Source organism: Paralichthys olivaceus, chromosome 3 (genome assembly GCF_024713975.1).
Source record: "Paralichthys olivaceus isolate ysfri-2021 chromosome 3, ASM2471397v2, whole genome shotgun sequence".
Classification (NCBI taxonomy): domain Eukaryota; kingdom Metazoa; phylum Chordata; class Actinopteri; order Pleuronectiformes; family Paralichthyidae; genus Paralichthys; species Paralichthys olivaceus.
In genome coordinates, this window is record NC_091095.1 from 8,044,967 (window position 1) to 8,064,022 (window position 19,056).

At 40.4% G+C, this 19,056-nt stretch overlaps 1 protein-coding gene across 13 annotated transcripts; it reads right to left on the reverse strand.

The window, feature by feature from the left end:
- Positions 1-51: 51 nt before the first annotated feature.
- Positions 52-18,082, reverse strand: dazap1 (DAZ associated protein 1). Of its 13 annotated transcripts, XM_069521794.1 has the most exons (14): positions 17,929-18,082; positions 16,754-16,794; positions 15,038-15,204; positions 14,506-14,571; positions 13,241-13,348; positions 12,964-13,012; positions 9,147-9,229; positions 6,037-6,184; positions 5,794-5,826; positions 4,974-5,144; positions 4,060-4,224; positions 3,726-3,817; positions 2,179-2,271; positions 536-932 (listed from the first exon to the last, which is right to left on the reverse strand). In XM_069521794.1, the coding sequence occupies exons 1-14, from the start codon at positions 17,958-17,960 to the stop codon at positions 915-917; spliced, it is 1,266 nt and encodes a 421-aa protein (XP_069377895.1). In that variant the 5' UTR covers positions 17,961-18,082; the 3' UTR covers positions 536-914. The 13 variants fall into 13 exon arrangements, with proteins under 13 accessions (XP_069377893.1, XP_069377904.1, XP_069377894.1 ...); XM_069521792.1 differs by lacking the exon at positions 3,726-3,817 and having other exon boundaries at positions 52-932; positions 13,241-13,345; XM_069521803.1 differs by lacking the exon at positions 3,726-3,817 and having other exon boundaries at positions 52-932; positions 4,974-5,123.
- Positions 18,083-19,056: the final 974 nt, after the last annotated feature.

Consider the following 19,056-nt stretch of genomic DNA (forward strand, 5'->3'; position numbering starts at 1 on the left):
ACTATCCACTGAAATACCCGAAGCAAATAGAATCAACATCCACGACAATCGTTGTATCGATAAAACATTTATTTTTGTAATAATTTGTCCTTTTTTCTTTTTGCATAAGTGCAAAAAATGCACCCAAAACAGCCACCTGAGGGAAGTCTACATCTTTAAATAAAAAAACAAGCAAAGTGTACATTTATCGTACAAAATTCTCTTTTTAAAAAATTGCACAGTTTGTGTATAATATATATATATTCATAATCTCCATTTTAAACAAACTTTAAAGGCTCAGAAAGTAAACAAAATTCACCAAATGAAAAATAAAAACATTTTTTCCCTAGAATTTAAAGCTGAGGAAACTTGAGACCCTGTTTTCATTTGTGTCCACCATAAATATACATATTTATATGCAAGTCTCTTTACATATAGTCTCTGTGCTAGTGTTTGACCAGACAATCAAAATTATTGCAAAGTAGTTTAGTTCTACTATAAAACATGGGGTAGGACGTGGGGAAAAAAAGCTTCTTTCTGCTGAATCTTCCTTAAGTTAGGCAAACAAAAAACTTGGGTTTCAGTACACCCCTTTAGAATTTACTGGAATCCCTGCTTTCGTAAAGGTTCCCGTTTCACAAACTGTGTGTATTCAACATTCCCATAGAAGGATCCAGGACTCCAGTTTAGCTTTTTAGCGAAAACAAACATTTCCCTGACTTCTTCTTTTTTAGTTGTTTTTGTTTTTCATCTTTACACAGCGCCCATAACCAAAGGTGGCAGTCAGCGTCGATACGGGTGGAAGCCTTGTACGTTGTGGTTCTGCCCTCTGCCAAACGCATTGGCGGCCGTCTGGGGGGCGGCGGGCTGCGCTGTCGGTGCCCCGTACGAAGCCGTTGGCTGGTTGGGGTCTGCGAAGCTGTGGCCGAAGGCTGTCAGGTCCTGGCCGTACCCTGAGGTGGAAAACAAAAAGGAGGGTGGAGCAGGGAGAAGAATGTTTTAATGTCAGCGTCACCAGACGTCTTTACAGAAAACTCTAAGTCCTTTAAAAGTACTGATTAAGTGGCCTGTGTAAAATACTCAGAAGTTTGATGATGAGGAAAAAACCCATTTACCCTCACACTGTTATATTTACTGGTACATGTCTGATGTTTGTAAGCGTTTTCATTCTTGATGATCAATAAATGTGCTGTAGCACATGAAAGTACTGGGATGTGACATTATATCATAAATTATTGTTAATATTGGAATTAGATTTTAATTTGTAGTTAAGTAGTGGAAAATGATGTGGAGAACACAGTGTTCCTCAGTTATACCACTAGATGGCGCAAATAGACAATGGTCATACAGGGAAAGAAACTAATCTGCCTGTAAAAGATGCTGTGTATCCCACAGTGCAGCAGCAACTGTGCAAACCAAAGGGACATCGTGGTTGAAATAGGGCTGACTTGTTAACTGGATAAAAAACACAGTTGCAGCCAAATCTTTCCAGCATCTTGCTGGTGATTGGTTATCATATTAATATATTCTCTTAGAACTAGACTATGATTTGTAAATGTCACCAACAGATACTGGAGTACAGAGAGTTATAAATGACTGGAGTGGAAAGAGAAGAGGGAGAAAAAGTGAAAGAAAAGACAATTTGAAAAAGCATTGGTTTTGAGGTGCTCAAACTCTGAACAGGGAGCAGTCCCGACAGGAGCATCATACACAAGAATCAGAGAGAGATTGAAAATTTACGGGCATCGTGTACTTCTTTAAATCTTCTTTCCTTTCTCACCCCTTGAGCTACAATGTGGAGACAGTACAGGGGGTAAAAACAACGGGTGAATGGACTGCGCTGATGCACAGAGACAACTGAACCATGAACAGATTTCTCTGACAATTAGATCATCCTTTTACAATCAGCAAAGCAATGCGGACAGTGAGGAAACAAAAAAAGGAGGACATGGCCAGTCTTGGTATAGCAAAACTACAGCCTCGAGGGAGATGACATGCTTCAAACGCAAAATGCCAAATTTCTCTGGCTGCATTTTACTATACAAGAGGATACACACAGTAATTTGTATGTACATGCAAAATGTACATGCAAAATACTAAACACAGAGCAAAAGAAGAGAGGCAGGACCGGGTTGCAGCTCTATAAACTCTACAGGACTTAACAAATGCTTCTTTGGAGAAGACGATGCTGGCACCTACCTGCACTATATCCTCCCTGCTCATCCTGACCATAACTGTGAGAAGGACGCGTTGGTCCGTAGGCAGAGGGGTCCTGAGGGTAGTTACCCAAGCCTATCAATGAGATGAGGAGACCAGGTTGACTGAACCCAGATACTGCTGGCCGACTACTTTACATAGTTCCCCCCTTATTGAGCTTTAAGAGCTTTACACTCAGTTACTGGGTCTGCACTACAGCACTGCTCAGCTTCATCTGGAAGTCAAAACAAAATGGAGTGTGAGTGTGTGAGCTTTCTGCTAGCACGCCTGACTTTGTATAAAATCATGCCAGCCTCGTCTCAGGAAATTTTGTGAAATGCGCATGATATGCCAGTAGATGCCAAAAACATGAGGAATGTTTTCACACAAAGAAAATATTATGAGATGGCAAATAAAAGCAGGGACTAGCACAACCACACCAGCAGATCTGCATGTCCTCCTGAATAGAATGTCTTGTATACGCGTCACAAAAATTTTCCAAAGTAGACCAGAAATTTCTAGATTAATTTATGTGCTGCCATCACTGGACTAAATGCCAGACGACACTAAATGCAGAAAGCTGGATGGAAGAGAAGCACAAGCTAGATGGACACCTGTTGTGACTGAAAGCGACCACATGGCTGCTTTAAATGTAGCTCCAGCAGTGTGAAGTAGCTGTAAGCCAAATCAGAGGTAAAATACCAGCCAGCCAAACGCTCTTATCTGACTGTAATTATGTTGCTGAACGGGTGAATGTTCGATGAAGACAAAGCTTGTTCCTTTTCCCTGGATGCTGGTTAGTTTTCGCATTATTTTATCTTTTGGTTTGGTTTAAAGCTGGAAACCTCCAGATCTCAGAGTCTTTATTCTAGGCAATCACACAGTGTGTCACTGGAAATGTTGCCCATCTGTTTGTTTTCAATATAGAAATTGATAAAGCACATCATCATCTACATTCAGTGAAGTGGCTTGATGAAACGTCTCATTTTCAAGTCTCAGCTGAGTAACAATAATTGGGACCCAACACAGTCCAAAGGTGATATTAGACCAGACTAACAGTCCAGTTCAGAGACCACAAAGACTAAAAGTAAATCTTACTTAGACATATTTAAAAAAATGACTTTGCCTAATATCTGTACATATCTACAGGGCACCAGGGTAAATTCACATTTTGCACACAAGCATGCAAAGCTAATAAACTGTAGGACAAGTTGAAAATCCTAGATCGGGAACTTGGCGGGTTGGACATGCCTTTTTTCCAGAAATAACACAGGCCTAATATTGTCATGCTGGTGCTCTTTTATGGCGATCGTGCCAAGTCCAGGAAAAGAAACCAGCAAAGTCACAGACAGGGAGGAAGGGGAAGAGGAAGAGAAATACGGGGTGGAGGCAAGAGAAATGAAAAGACAGGAGTATTTGATTCAAGTAAAATAAATGAAGTCAGTCAGGAGAGGGATGCACTCCCATAAAATCAAAAGAAAATAAAAATGCAAAAAAAAAAAAAAACATTGCAAGACAGGATGATCTAATTCAAACCTACCAAGACCTACCAATGTTTTTTTACCAATCCACAGCCAGGCTGGACAAACTTGACGGAAATGCCTGCTGAGGACTCCTGGATGTGGTGAAACTTCAGCAGCATCTTTATGGTAGAGGCAGAGGGGTTCATGTATGCAAGAAGCATGTATGCATGTGTAGCTGTTCAAGCTAAATGGAACCAAGAGCGAGGTCCTGCTTGTTTTTACGATTCTAAATATGAACTTAAATAAGAGGTAGTTGCAACCATTAATCATTGAGGGAGATGGGCAGGGGCTGAGGGGTTGATTCAAATTAAATGGGAAAGAAAGGGGCAGCAAACTGTTCTGTGCACAATGTTTTTCTTACCATACTGGCTATAAGGGAAGTCGGGCTGCCCGGTGGGAGCTTTGCTCAAGTCCTGAGTTGGTGTGGTGGCGGGGGCAAAGCCCAGAGGAGCAGTTCCTGGTGTGGTGGGTGGAGGAGGAACTTGTGGAGCATACTGGTCTGCTTGGGGTGTGCCGAAACTGTAACCTGTGTGATAGGAACAAGATAGTTTGTCTGACCATAATGATAATTTCTTTATTTCATTAATGTTGTACATTATAACAGGAAAATACTAAATAATTGTGACACAAAGTCATTGACTTGAGCAAAATATATATACATATATAATATATTCAGTTGTATTTTCAATATTAAAAAAAATCCGGTTGACCATACTATCACCTGAAAACAGTAAATAGTGTAGGTATTTAAATTCATCCACCAAATCTAATCTCAGTTTTGGCTGTAAGAATAAAAGTTGGGCAACCACGTATTTTGAAGGGACCAGCTGCCAAATTCAATGGTCCCTACTCTGTCAGCACACTTGAAACAGATAATTCTGGACTTCTTTCCCATTTTGAAACGTTTGTTGGTCTATGATTTACATATATGTAGCTTGGCCTGCTAACAGGTTTAACTGGATCAAGGTAATAATCCACCATGAAGGCTTCTTTTTAAGCAGCAGTTCATGAAACTCAGCAATCTGTCCCTGTCTGATAAGATGGAGGTTCCTCCCTGTCCACAGCAAGAGCAAAGCTGCCAAGAAAACCTGTCATGGATTAATTTTACACATTTTACATGAACCTTTTGAATACAAATACATGAATATCAGATTTAAGAAACTCATGATAATTCACAGTGTTATCCTCACATATGCCATATTATCTGTAAGCACTTAGTAGTGATGTCAAAGCAGCAGCAAAGTGTAATGAGTGGGTGCATCGTGAACTACTGACCAAACTGAGGTGCTGTGCTGTAGCCCTGTTGAGGGTAGCCCTGAGGTGCAGCAAAGCCACCCGCTGGGGTTGTGACCAGGAATGCGTTGAAAGGTGATGGAGGCTGTGTGGGTGTTCCCCGGCCTGCAGTCAACGGAGGTACATACCCGCCTTCTCCAACAGAGAACAGAACTAGGTAATATGTATGATTTATGTAAATATCTGGATATGTTACACATATATGATCAGTTCCTGAATTAAACAGACAGGCAATAACAACAACAACAATGAAGAGTTGCAAGACAGATGTATCCAAACCACATTAGCTTCAATTTGTTATGGTTTTAATGAAAAGCTGAATCAAAGACAAAAGGTTTAAAAACTGCATCTGAAGGTTTCTATCTGAAGCTGAATGACAATGAGGTATCCTTTGAGTGAACACAGGGCAGACACTGCAGTGAGTCCTGCAGGTTGACCCGGAGGTGGTGATATGAAACCGAGCCTGACCAATAGCAGAGGGAGGCCAGAATACATTCAAGGCTGCCATCTGTCTCAAATAGAAAATTATCAGCAGCCTCAGCCATTATGAATCAGTGATAACACGTGCTGTTAACTGTCATCAGCCCATTGGCCTCCCTCAATGCAGGCCCTCTCTGTGACACAAGCCTTTGGAGATAAGAACAGATAACATGGCAAGCAAGCGAGCAAACGAGCAAACAAGCAAACAAACAAATACACACACACACACACACACACACAAACACATTTATCTGCAGTTTGATTAATTCACTATTCTGCAACATATGCTGTGTGTGTGGTCAAATAGAGGTCCAACACCTACCTATGGGTTGGCCAGTGGTCGACACCCACACTCCTTCAAAAAGAGAGAAAGAAATTTAGACTAAGGATAATACTGACGCCTGAAATATGAAATGTTCACATAATTCAGACAGAACAACCGGTGACCACCCTGCACAAGGTTAATGTTAGAGGAGAGGATTAAACACATTTAAACAGTTACTACTGGGTTTTCCTCTGAACAAAGAGTCTCACTCGCTCTGCTCTGGGACGTGTTCCCACTCACCCTGTGGCCCGTATGGCTGTTGCCAGCCCTGGGCAGGCTGTGCTGTCCAACCATTAGCTGCACTCAAGATGCCCCTGGGTGCCCACTGGCCAGGGCCAAGCTGGCCAGGAGCTTTGCTGTCACGAGGTTCAGCCTTCTTTACTTCCACCTGGACAAAGGACAAGGAGGGCACATTTGGCAACACCGGTGTAAGATCTGCACGACCCTCACCTAGACAGACCTCTCCTAGCACTGATATTCAATCTCACATTTTGGGCCAGGTTGAAAACTTTTCACTCTATGTTTATCAGAATAATATGGGGCAGCTATGTTAATTAATATTACTGAGTAGCCTGGAGAGATGTACAGCTATGTGTCTCAGGTACTAATTTTCAAGCAGGAATTTCAGATTACCCAATATCAGATTGCAAAAACAGTACACATGAATAACAGATAATTATTTTAATCGTCGCTTTTTATGATGTGCCTGAGAAACATAGATTTTCCTAAATGTTCCTCAAATTAATTGCCCTATATATGATAAAGACATCTAATGGAAGGTCATGACTTACCTTTCTCCAGCTAATGCTTACAAAGAATATCTCATTTTTATTTTAATCAGAATAAGTTTTTTTGGAGGGGGAGGGGTGTAGAGAGAAATCTGTATCTCAGTTCTAACAGAATATAAAGTAAACATGCAGATAGTACAAATGAACAGTCTTTTTATCTAAAACTGAATCTTCATACTGTGTCAAAGGTGAGAAAATAGTGACTGATACAGACACCAATATAATGTCGAATTATACTGTCAGCAAAATCAAAAATATCCTAAAGTTATAATTAAGACTCTAAGTTTCTTTTAGTTTATATTTATGTTAAAATGCTACTTGGATTATTAAGGGATTATTGTTTTACACTGTTAATTTATTAAAGCTCAGACACTGACTTAATTCATCCACTTCTTCACTTATATTTCAGTTTTATATATTGTCCGATGTAAACGTCTCATGCCTTAGTCAATAATAAAATGAATTGCCCCAATAAGAAAAGTTTCTTGACTGTAACTAGGCAAAGCTAGCAGCAGTTAACCAGAGCAAAGAAACAGGCTGAGACTAAGGGGGAGCCAACCTGAAATAGACTGAGAGGTTGAGTTATTGGGGTCACCTTGCGGGAGGAAAACGAATAGCAAATTCCTCCCCGCTTTAAGGTGGTGCCACCTTCCCCAGCCTCCTCTTCCTTCTCTGTCGACCTAATTACATGCACATGTTTCCGGCAGTGGCCTCGCCGCCGCCGGCAGCTACCTGAGCGCTTTCTCCCGTGGGCATCACAGCTACGAGTGATGGATACCATGACTTCTGCACAGTCCCTAACAGCAGAACTGGGATTTGTTCCACAGTTTGATGTGCTCCAATTTCTAATTTTGTAACTCATATCTCCCAGGCTCCCACAAGTCCCAGCGTAAGGTAATGTCAAGTCAAGAACAATGGATTAAGTTGAGCCTTGATTCATGCTGAAAAACCAGGGCAAAGTCAAGGGGGGCGAGTACACACTGGAGAGTACACAGGTTGGTCTGAAGCATTTACTAAGGAAATGGGATTGAGATCACCACTGTAATAATCTGACATTTAAATAAAAATAAATCTTGTGTTGCTTCCCATATCTTTGATCAACATGACGAAAATCCTTCTTTAACATGTCTGAGGTGAGTTCTGACATATTTTCTTATCATCACATTAACGGGTGACTGGTAGCTAATTTTTGGGGAAAAAAATGTCCTTGAAATATTAGTTTGTTAAACTGCTGACCAGAAACCACAACATCCATGATTCACGTCTGCCTCAGGGACATCTGCTAGTTATCATTCCCTAATTCATACCTGACACTATATATATATATATATATATATCCCTTATGTTCTGTCATCTTTCTACTGTCGACTCTCAAATAAAAGCACAGAAGACTCCAGAAATAAGAAATTAAAAATAAATGCTGAAATATACAAAGAGGTTTTCGGTGTTTGGAGACAAATATTTAAGATACTTAACGCAGCCATTTTAAGATTGAGGACAGAAGCAGGAGACATATGATGATATGACTGAGAGAATTTAACTACGCTGTGTTTGATAATTTTCTTATGCCCACTAATCATTACTGTCTCTCTGCTGGTTTCCCTGTATTTTAGTTTGGGGTTGATAATGAACGAGCACTTAAAAAAGGTTTAAACCCAAGCGTTGGACCAATCTTTGTAAGATGCATGAACACAAAACACACAACACTGTTTTTTTTCTGCTGAGGAGCCAGCAGGTGTGTGGTGTTTGCCAGGAGGTTATTAAGTGTGTTTAAATCTAACACCATAGTGAATTTATTGTCTTTTCCCAGATGGACAGCTTACCTGACACTGTCTGAATTGTCTTTGTGCTGAAAAACCTCATCCATCTGGTGCAGCCACTGAGTTTAAGTCAACACTAAGTGAACTGCATACATTACTGTGCCTGATCCGAAACCGCACTTTAGATACTTCTGATTAGATTTTAAATTGACAAAACTGGGGGACACAGTATGGAGATTCTTTGACTGAGGTCACTGGGTTGAGCTTTTTCTTTTAAATTTAAAAAAAAAAATGAAATTAATAAATAAAACAAAACATGTTGACGTGTAAGTGACCTGCCAACAAAATATCAGAAAACAAAAGAAACAGAACAGAATTAGACCAATCCTTTAGGTGATTTGTAGTCTGTGAAATTCAGCCTTAACTGTAGAATTTAATATTATTTTAATGGCACATTAAAAGACCAGTTTGATTTGAATGTTTTGAGTACAATTTATTGCACTGAAGACATCCTAAAGGAGTGGTCAGTTTAAACAAAGCCTTGGGTGACAACTCAAACTGTAATATAACAGCATTTGTCAAGCATTAGTGAACTTTAGAAACTGTGAGAGCAATAGAGTGAGCAAAATAAGTTGAGACATGTCAGCAGCCTGATTTTCCTATGATTTAAAATGCTTAATTTGCGCCGTACAATTACAGTCACTGAATATAACATAATGAATCAGCATCATGGCTCAATTCTTACTGTGTCACCCAAGCCTCCGTTTGATCTTAAGGGTAAAATAAAACTACAACTACACACTTTTTTGCCCATGATGTCGTGAAAATGCATGTTGACAGCCTGGTCCACTGATTGTTCGGCCTCGAAAGTAATAAATCCAAAACCTAGCCAACGACCAAGAGTGAATCAAGGTAGCAGGGGGGTTGTGACAACACAAGATGAAGAACAGTATTGGGCTCCAGCAGAGTGAGGATCCGTCAAGACTGAGCAAGAGGCTCCTGGGGTTCGGATGATGTCGCAGACTTGCAGAACAACACAAATCCAAGACTAAGGCCTGGAGGGATTGAGGGAAACTTCTCTTTACTGTGCAGAGAAATATTTTGTGAATACAGGATACAGGAGTGTTTAACTGCTCAACATGCAGAATGACAGGTGCAGTGTTTGATTTCACGTGAAATGTCACAGAACAATGAAGTCACTCTTTTGCCCTCTAACATTGATAAATGCCAATTGAACCAATACCAGGTTGTGTTACTTCATGCTGTTTCATCCAAACCCCACCTTGATCTGTCCCTTGGTATATTGCTTTGGAGCACACACTCGCAGCAGCCATTGTTAATGCATCACAAAAATATGGAGAAACACAAACTGTAGAATGCCTAAAGCTTTCTCCAAGCTTTCCCAATTTCAGTATTTTTACTTTTGAGTCAGCCAGGATAAGCCTAAAATGGACAATTAAAATATTGTTCACAACAATAACACAAAGATATAGGCCATGACTGGTTCCCCAAAGTGACAAGTTGTTGATTTTGCTCAAGAGATTTCATGGGGGGTACACAACGTTCATCAAAAAGAACACAAAGCCCAAAGTTTACAGATTTCTTATTGAAGCCGCACCGACTGCTCGGTAAACTACTCAATCTGTAACAGAACTTTTTCAGTGTTACCAGGCCACCTCGCGCTGCGGTGATCTACTTTCAACTTGATTAACTTTCAGCTGTGGCAGAATTGGGTTGTGTGCACATCTCTACTTGGGGACTTAACCTCAATCCAACGGAACCTCCTGTGAGACAACTGAGATTTTGGAGACCTATAGTAACATGCCAAGCGTTTCCCCAGCCTCATGATCTATCACTATAAATAAGATCTGTCATTGACCCGTCCTTCATCTAAATTTAAAACCAAGTTGACACATTAAATTTTGACATATCTTGGTTACACTGACTCAGTGACACTGAAATTGATAATTGACTCTAATCAGATATCAGCTACAGATGAGACTCGTGGGTTCTAAATAATTTCACACTAATGAAACTAAATGTGGACCGTCCATCATTCAGACGACTACTCATGGAGCTGGAAAATAATTTAATAATAATATATGACTGGATGCAACAACTTTTCAAGTAATACGTCAATCGACCTAATTTATTGGCAAAAAAAGTGTGACAGTCACAAGTATCTTTTTACTGAAAAATCAAATGTGAATATATTCCTGATTTCTTACTTTTCTACAGTAAACTTAATAAATGTGGCTTGTGGACTGTTGGTCAGACATATCTGATGCTTGAAAATCTAACAGTGGTTTTTCACCATTTATTGACAATTAATTGATTCAACAATCAATTATGTGGCCATATCCCCAAATCTTAAAATCTTAAAATCTTAAATTCAGAGGATGCAAGTGAACATAGGTTGTGATGAATACACACAGATTTAGAATGAAGACTTCATAACATGTCGATAAACCTTGATCAAACTCTGTAATTGCTGGGAACATTTAAGCTTGAGCCCAGTCAACAGTTTGATGCAACTTTGTGTACGCCCCATTGTGGCCAAGTGAAAAAATCTGAGTGCTTTTACATTTGGCCTGTACCTCTGTGCTACCAGTCAATGCACAGTAACCTAAAGGAGAAAAGACAAATCTTAAAGAGACACAGTTAATCACGTCAAACCATTCACAAGGAGAAGGGGGACAGAAGAAAGAAAAGTAGAAAAGGGCTTACTTACAAAAATACTTAACTTTCTACATATGGGAAAACACATACTATGTTGTTTAAGATAAATGTATCAAGTACGTCTAAATCTGGGTAAAGAAAACTTACACCAATGTTCAAAGACTAATGGTTTTAGTAAAAAGAAATTAGTTATACTATTAAAGATTATGTAATGGTAGTTACAGATGCAATACATCATGTTAAATTCCAATGACAAACTTTTCTGGGTTTCTCCCAACAGAGAATGTATGGTGTTTGGAAGGAAGAGCAGGCTACACATCATGGCTATGTAGGACAAAGGCAGATGAGACAGCTGTGACTGTAACTCAGAAAGCAGAGTCTGACACCAACACTGCCGGTGGCAGGGGTCTGATTCCCAGTGAGGCCATCCATGCTTAAAGTGTCGGCACATGTCAGACACTCATGATACATTTAGGATTTATCTGGACAAACTCTTCTGATATATTAATGTCCGTCACCGCTACTGTCAGGAATCATGTTGAAAAGATTTCTGGAGTACGAAAGGACACGTAAAACATTTTAATTATTCCATTTGTTTTCAAGATAAGAGTTTTTAATTATAATCACCTTCAGCAACCGCGATGGAACCGGCCTCTGTGAAGGACAAATATTCCCGTAGATACTGACACTGTTCTCAATATGCCAGATGCATGTTGTGTCTTTTTGGAGCGCCTACTTTTTGTTCTTCAGTTAGTGAGTCTCCTTGCATCCAAGAACTGCTTTTTACAACTTTCCAATTAAACTTCTTCTATTTGATTTGGTTTTAGTGAAAAGATTTTCTAGTATTGAAAAATCTACATATATCTACAAAATCCAGCAATCTGTCTGTGTGTATATGGAGCACATACTGAATCTCGAAAAAGTTCATCTTATTGGCTTCACACTTTTTTATTTTAAAGGCCCAAGGAAGAGCAGAGTAACAGTTTGGTGCAATTTGTACACCCAATACATTTGGGGTTCTGCGTTCAGAGTCGAGCTTCACAGAACTGTAAATAAACAGGTGACCAGCTCTTTGTGCAGTAGAGGTGGCACTTCATCTGGACTGAGTCTGCTCAATTACTGCAGGTCACTTTTACAGTTCCAGAAAGAAAACATGTTTGGAATGGGCACTGCACTAGTTTGTCCAACTCCCCAAAAGATCATATCTTAAATAATTTGCAGCTGTATTGTAATCTGCTTTATTGATACTGGTGTGGGGACAAAGTGGCATCCCTTATTCTTATAAGGTTTATTTTGAAATTGTTAATTAAATAATCAGTCACGAAACAGAAAATTATTCATAATTATTCTAAATTATTCAACAACAAAATTGAGAAATGTGGAAACAAATGTGGAAAAATTTGACTGGGTGTGGTCTGTCAATGTGTGTATGTTAATATGGGTTTGAGAAAAATGTGCCTTGAGAATGATTTATTTCCAGAGAAAAAAGAAACCAAGTAGAAATGTGTGTAAGAGACAGACTGGAATTGTCCCACAAGGTCAGGTAGGACACGGCATGATACCATCTGTTAATGTTTTATGTGAACAAATTATATGTAATACTGAACAATTTTGTAGCAGAACCATAAACTGAATGTACGGCCATCAAGCCTGCTAAAGAATTTAATGTTCTTGACCTGGGAGTGATATATATTTCACTTCAGTTAATGTCCGCTGTAACGACTTTGTCGGTGTTTCTGCGGCATGCTTTTATTGCATTTTGTGTTTTATTGTGTGCCTTTACCATACATAAAATTGCTGTTAAGGGTTACAGTGTTTAATTGAATTGAACATCTGGGGCTGAAGGGGTTTTTTTCTCTTTGGGCCAGAAGAGTTTGTCATGAGATTTAAGATGGTAAGGTATGGGGAGGGGAGAGAAGAAAAACGGGATCAGCTTTTACCTCGGGGCCTCTGCTTCTCCGCATCATAGATCATTACCACCTCTGTGACCTTGAATGGGACAAAGGGAAACAGTGGCTCCATTTAGAAAACCAGGCAGGATACCTTTTTATTCCAATTAAAATATTCAGCCTTAATTTGGTCAAATAAATACTCTTCCTATTACAATCCCACAACCTTTTTATACAGTAGTATTGACCCTGTTCAATGTCACACCCATTCAAGCAGTCTCTAATGAAGATGTGAACTGACTTGCATTGTGTGCTTGGCAATACTCACCACTCCAAATCTATTGAAATAGTCCCTGAGTTCAGGCTCGCCGCAGTTATGGGGGATTCCACCTACAAATATCTTCTTTGATTTATTGCTATCGGCTTTGCTGCCCTTCTGAAAGAAAACAAGGAGTGTATGGATTTCAATGTCTGTTAAAGGATCACTCTGAGAGGGAGCCAGTTAGCCATCATCTATTCAGACAGTGCAGAAGAAATTAGGTTCTCCTCTTGCCCTGGGGTATAATTCTTAACATGTCATGTCAATGCAAACACTGGTCTCCACAGATCAGAGAACACGGCTTCCTCCACTTACTCTCTACGGCTGAGCATTGCTGTGCACTGCACTTGTGCTATAAAGGCTTGATGCTGCCTACAACCATTTTTACCAATTACGTCTTCTGCTTTGTTAGTAAAACATTCAGTAACAACTACATGACTTAAACTCAGTGAAAGGAGTTCCAGTAGGAGGAAGAGAGCCTCATTTATAAAAGCATCTCACATACAAAGCCTGTGCTTTCAGCCAAATATGTGACTTAAAAAAATGTTTTAATGACAGCAGCGGTGCAATAACAAAAGCCTTGGCTGCCCAAAGGGACAAAATTACTATAATAGAGCTGCAGGGGATTGATAGCATTGTTGATCGACCCACAAATTGCCCAAGTTGGTGCAGAGATTTTTGCCTGACAAAATGTGCACTGCTGAAAGCTATTTTTTACCACAATAGCTTACTTTCTGTATGTATGTGTTTTTGCTGTTTTAATAAAGAAAAGACAATTGCAAGGACAAAATATTATATCTTAACTTCAAGATCAAGAAAACTGCAGCATCTAAATGAAATAATGCAAAGATAAAATTCATGACAACCTCATGAGTCATTTTATCAACATCTGGGAAATTGTGACGTCATTATGTGTCAATACCAGGCTAGTGTATGCTCTAACAGAGATCTGCTGGAATTATTGCAGTCCCTTGGTCACAAATAGAGGTCGATACAAGTCGTACGTTCTTAAATGCTTCTGTGATTTATCAAAGCCCCAAACTAATTTCAAGGACTCTCAAGGGTATAACGGCTTGTCATTGTGATTTTTAGAAAAAACGAAATATCTGAAAATAAAATTAAGATTCAAGTCAGAGTGGTTTCATTAATGAAGCTCAAGATTCCTGAATTCGACCTCATGAGGAGGAGGGATTGGTGAGACTGAGGACTTTTAGCCTTAGTCCAGCAGAAACACCTAGCCTTGCCTTCCCCATAAGAAATCAGATTCCTCTTACCCAGCCCTCTTTGGTTCGAGACTTTTCAGGCTGCATCCCCCTGGGAGTGCATGGCTTCGGGTCAATCTGACAGCAGAGAGAGAGAAAACGTTTTCTCAAATTAAAGGTACCTTAAAATGCTCATATTCGCACTTACATTTGAGTATATTATACATATATATATATATATATATATACAACAAGGTAAGGACATAGATTCATAAGAATATGTGGCCAAAGTTCATGTCTTTCTCTGCCTCAGTCAAAATATCAAATGAGAGGGAAACACTTTGATTCTTTTCAGCCGTCTTTGAGAATTCAAGCCTTTGCTGGAAATATTGCTAATTATCTTTGAACAGGGAAGTCTTGTTGGGCAAGCAAATGTCAGTCTTCATCGTCTGTACTATTGGCTGCAGGCAAGTACAACCTTTACAATCAAAACCGAAACTCTCCTTGAATAACTTCTAACTACTGAGGATGACGACACAGTTAAGCGTTGGCAGATGACTCAGATTGATGTGACTGTCTGATACTTTGATTTTTAAATACTCACATTTCTTCCATCAAGATTATGTGGCTTTGTCTCCAGCACTGTCCGTACACAATTGGGGTCTTTGAATTTGACAAAGCCGAAGCCTCGCGACTGATTTGTAGTTTTGTCCTTCATGATGACACAATCTACTACTTCCCCATACTGTGAGAAGTAGTTTCTAAGTGTCTCTGAGAAGAGAAAGAAACAGCCACCAACAATAAGCACAGAATTATACAGTAATACTGCAAATGTGTTAATCAAATATTTAACTCAGCCCACTTTGGCTCCTGAATACAAAGAAGTGATGATCTACGGCACTCGTACTATCAATACAAAAAAATGTAAATATGAAAATATCTTCAGCAACCTACACCACAACTGGAACTGACAACAATGATACACTGTGAACAGTCATTCAGTGACCTTGATTTTGTCTTTTGCCAGAATATTGGATATATATATTAATATGATATATATTTTATATATTGATAGATATATTAAATATATCAATGTTTTTATAGGAAAACAATTGCTCACATATTGACACTGCTACAGAGCAAGCAATGACCCACTGTCATCTTGCATAGCACCAAACGTACAACCAACTACAGCAATGCCTGCACACGCCCATGGAGATGAGCGTACAAGTTTGAACAAACGAGGAGTCACTTTGGAGAGGGTTATCGTAATTGCTTTTCTCATTGCTAGAAAGCCCCAGGGCATCGGCCGGGAAACAGGCTCAGTGTAACACAGCGTTGTGGTTCAGATCTCAATGTTAACATGGACAAACCCTTCTGCAAAGTTACACAATGGCCAGCTGAGCATGAACCAGTAAAAAAAAAGCTTAAAACAGACTAAACCTACTCTGGACGGCTCTGAATGAGAGATGCATACACAGGCGTGATGTATTATAATGTAGACTCTACCACCGATGCTTGTGGTTTGCAGATGATCAGTAATTATGAAATGTGACAGGGATTATGATTTTGTTCACTTTAACTCGGGATATTGATAATGTCAATACAGTAATTTGATAGGTTATTAACATTAATACACAACTTTTGGGCTATATTAGTGCATCTATTTCATCGCACAACATGTGCTACTTTGTGTAATTATGGATGTAAAAAAGTTAGTTGTTATCTTTTGCTTAGGGCGACACATTTATCAGAACTGCACTGATGGTATGTGACCGGCATTAGTGAATTTAAACATGGTATTCCACACGGCACAATTATGTTTTACAAAATCAACCACTTGCTTTAAATACATCCATGTTATTGTGTCATTAGTATTTTCTTTAAATAAAACGAAACAATGCTTTAAACCAGGACTTACGATAAGAATGACAAAAAAAATTACTATCTTCGTCTGCTTGAACATCATCACTATTATTTCCAGGTACCATGTCACACACCCTTATTTTAAAATCAAACAACAATTCACTTTAATACCATTCACTGTGTATGTTAGGCAGAGGCAAAAAAATACTAATATCTGATATGACTAATATCATCCAAATGTACATGTACTGTGCAGCTAAGTGATACCCACTTGTGACCTGACAATCTGCAGGGTTTATTCAAACTCAGCCACCAAACAAGACCATGAACAACTGCCCATCCTGGAGACAACAGTGAAGCTAACAACAGGCATCCAGAGAAATTCCTGTGAATTAAAAATTAGTCGACACATGAAGTGGGTGAGCCTTCACAGGTTAAAACGGGTGTGACTTACCTTGTGTGGTGCTCCAGTCCAATCCACCCACAAAAAGTTTCCTGGGAAGAGCAGATAAATGATAAATCCAGTTAGTCATTGATCATTACTTTGAGTAATTCATGAACTGCCAGACAAGCATCACTGTAATGTCTCACACAAAACCATAGAACACATATCGCTTAACCGGGGACTGGAAATCTCTGAGCTCTCGGTGGATAAGATTGCAGTTTTCAGAACCATAACAAAGCTCCAGCTGACTAAACAGTCAACTACACATATTACACAACACGAGGCATCGCTGGCTCCCGAGCTGCTGCAGCATGAGGAGAGCTCCACACAGCCACAGTTCAAACACCCGTCTACTGTGACTCATATTCAGATCCAGTCCTGCAACATTGGCTGAAATGGCCTCGACAATAAAGGTCTTTTTATGAACCTCCTGCCACGTAAGTCACTGCGGGACAGAGCCACGGCGAACACCTCACTGAGCTGCCCCCAGAAGCTGCAGCAGTCCCCCCCGCACACACACACAGTCCTCCACCGGCGTCACCAGCCCGGTGTGTCACCCCCTCAGAGCGGAGGAGAGGAGAGCGGCTGCCCGGCTCCCTGCATGCGCACCGGTGCACTCGGCAGCTGGAAGTTTAATGGCAGTTTAAAAGGCGCTGGTATCGCACAAGCTAACGAGTTAACACACGTTCCTTTGAGGTGAGCGCTGGGACACATCACTGATAAACGCGGTGGCTGCGACCGGAGCAGGGGGTCAGATGCTCCATCCTCCGGCTGTGCCCGCTAAATGTCCTCGCTCCGGCGAAGTGGAGAAGAGGAGACTTTCGCTTCGCTGGCAAAGCGTCAGCTAAGCTAACCCAGCGGCTGCGAGCTAACTGCAAACAACACTGAAATAAGTCACCGCACTTCCACACCTCCCCTTGTCAAGGTGAGGGACAGCACCGGAGACAAACGTGGCTTTTTCCTCCATAAACACCAACAACTGAGCGACTTCAATGATTTACTTTCACTTTTTAGTTTGCCCGTCTTTCCTCGGGCTAGCTAAGTTACTACAGCTAGCTTAGCCTGCTAGCTAGCGTTAGCTGTCAAATGACAGCTCGGAGCGCAGAGCGCAGCGACTGTGAGTTACAACGCGTTTTTACGGTGTGGCGCCTCCGCAGCAGGAGGCTTTAATAAGCGCATCTTACCCGACTTCATCTCCGACTAAGTTGTTGTTCATTTCTGAGGCTAATGCGGCTGAGTGCGGGAGCTGCGACCGGCTTATTGCTTCAGTGCTGCGCCTCTCAGACTGAGAGCGGAGGAAGGTCACTCCGCTTTTTGGTTCAAACTGCTCTGCGCAGTGACGACGCTGCAGGGGGGCATCAGCCTTTAAAGGGACATCACACCCATTTACTTCATTTTCACCCCACAGGAGCAGCTCGGGTCCTTCTATCAAACACTTTAATAAGCGTCCATATCAGATGAGACGACTTTCACAAGGAAAACCTGCAGCAAACAGCCTCAACAATGTCTCATTTCTGCAGTGCTCTGTTTTATGTTGCTGCCCTTTGCTACTTTGAAAAGTGCTCTATAAATAGAGTTATTATTATTATGACCAACAAAAATAATTGATGAACAGCTGAACAATTAAGAACAGGTAAAGCTTCTTACAACCTGACCTTTAAATTGAGAATCGGGGTTTATTGCCAAGCACAACAAAAGGAATTTGCTGTGGTGTGTTTGTGGAAGCATGAATATAGAAATATAAAAATAAGAAACAATACGAAAAAAACACTAGAAAAAGACATGTGCAATATGAACAATAGATATTCACAATTTCTAGTATGCAGGTTATGAATGTTGTTGACCACAGAAAGTTCAGATTTCACAGGTGAGCACATTAATGCAGTGAAGTGATTGGGGCCCGGGCCTGAACAAACAGACCTAAGAACTCATTTGACCCTGTTGTCACTGGTCTGGCGAGGCTGGTTGCAGTCGATCACCTTCTCGGCGGAGCGATTGATGCTCTGCAGTCTGGCCTTGTCCTCGGCAGTAAAGCACCAGTGTGCCATACAGTGATGGACAAGATGTGATGTATTTTGCAAGACAAAGAAATTTAGCACGTGGCCAAACAACTGGACAAAGCAGGCAACTGCCCAGGGGTCTGTACAGCTCCAGGTTTGGTCCATTTTATTTGGCTCTACACATTTTGATTAATTCAAAATTTGTTTGAAATTTGTTCCACTTCAAGTACTTTCATATATCAGCTCTCACTGGTCCTCTTCCCTCCGCCTGGTGGTTCCGGATTTATCGAGTCAAACTCTAGTTTTAAGACC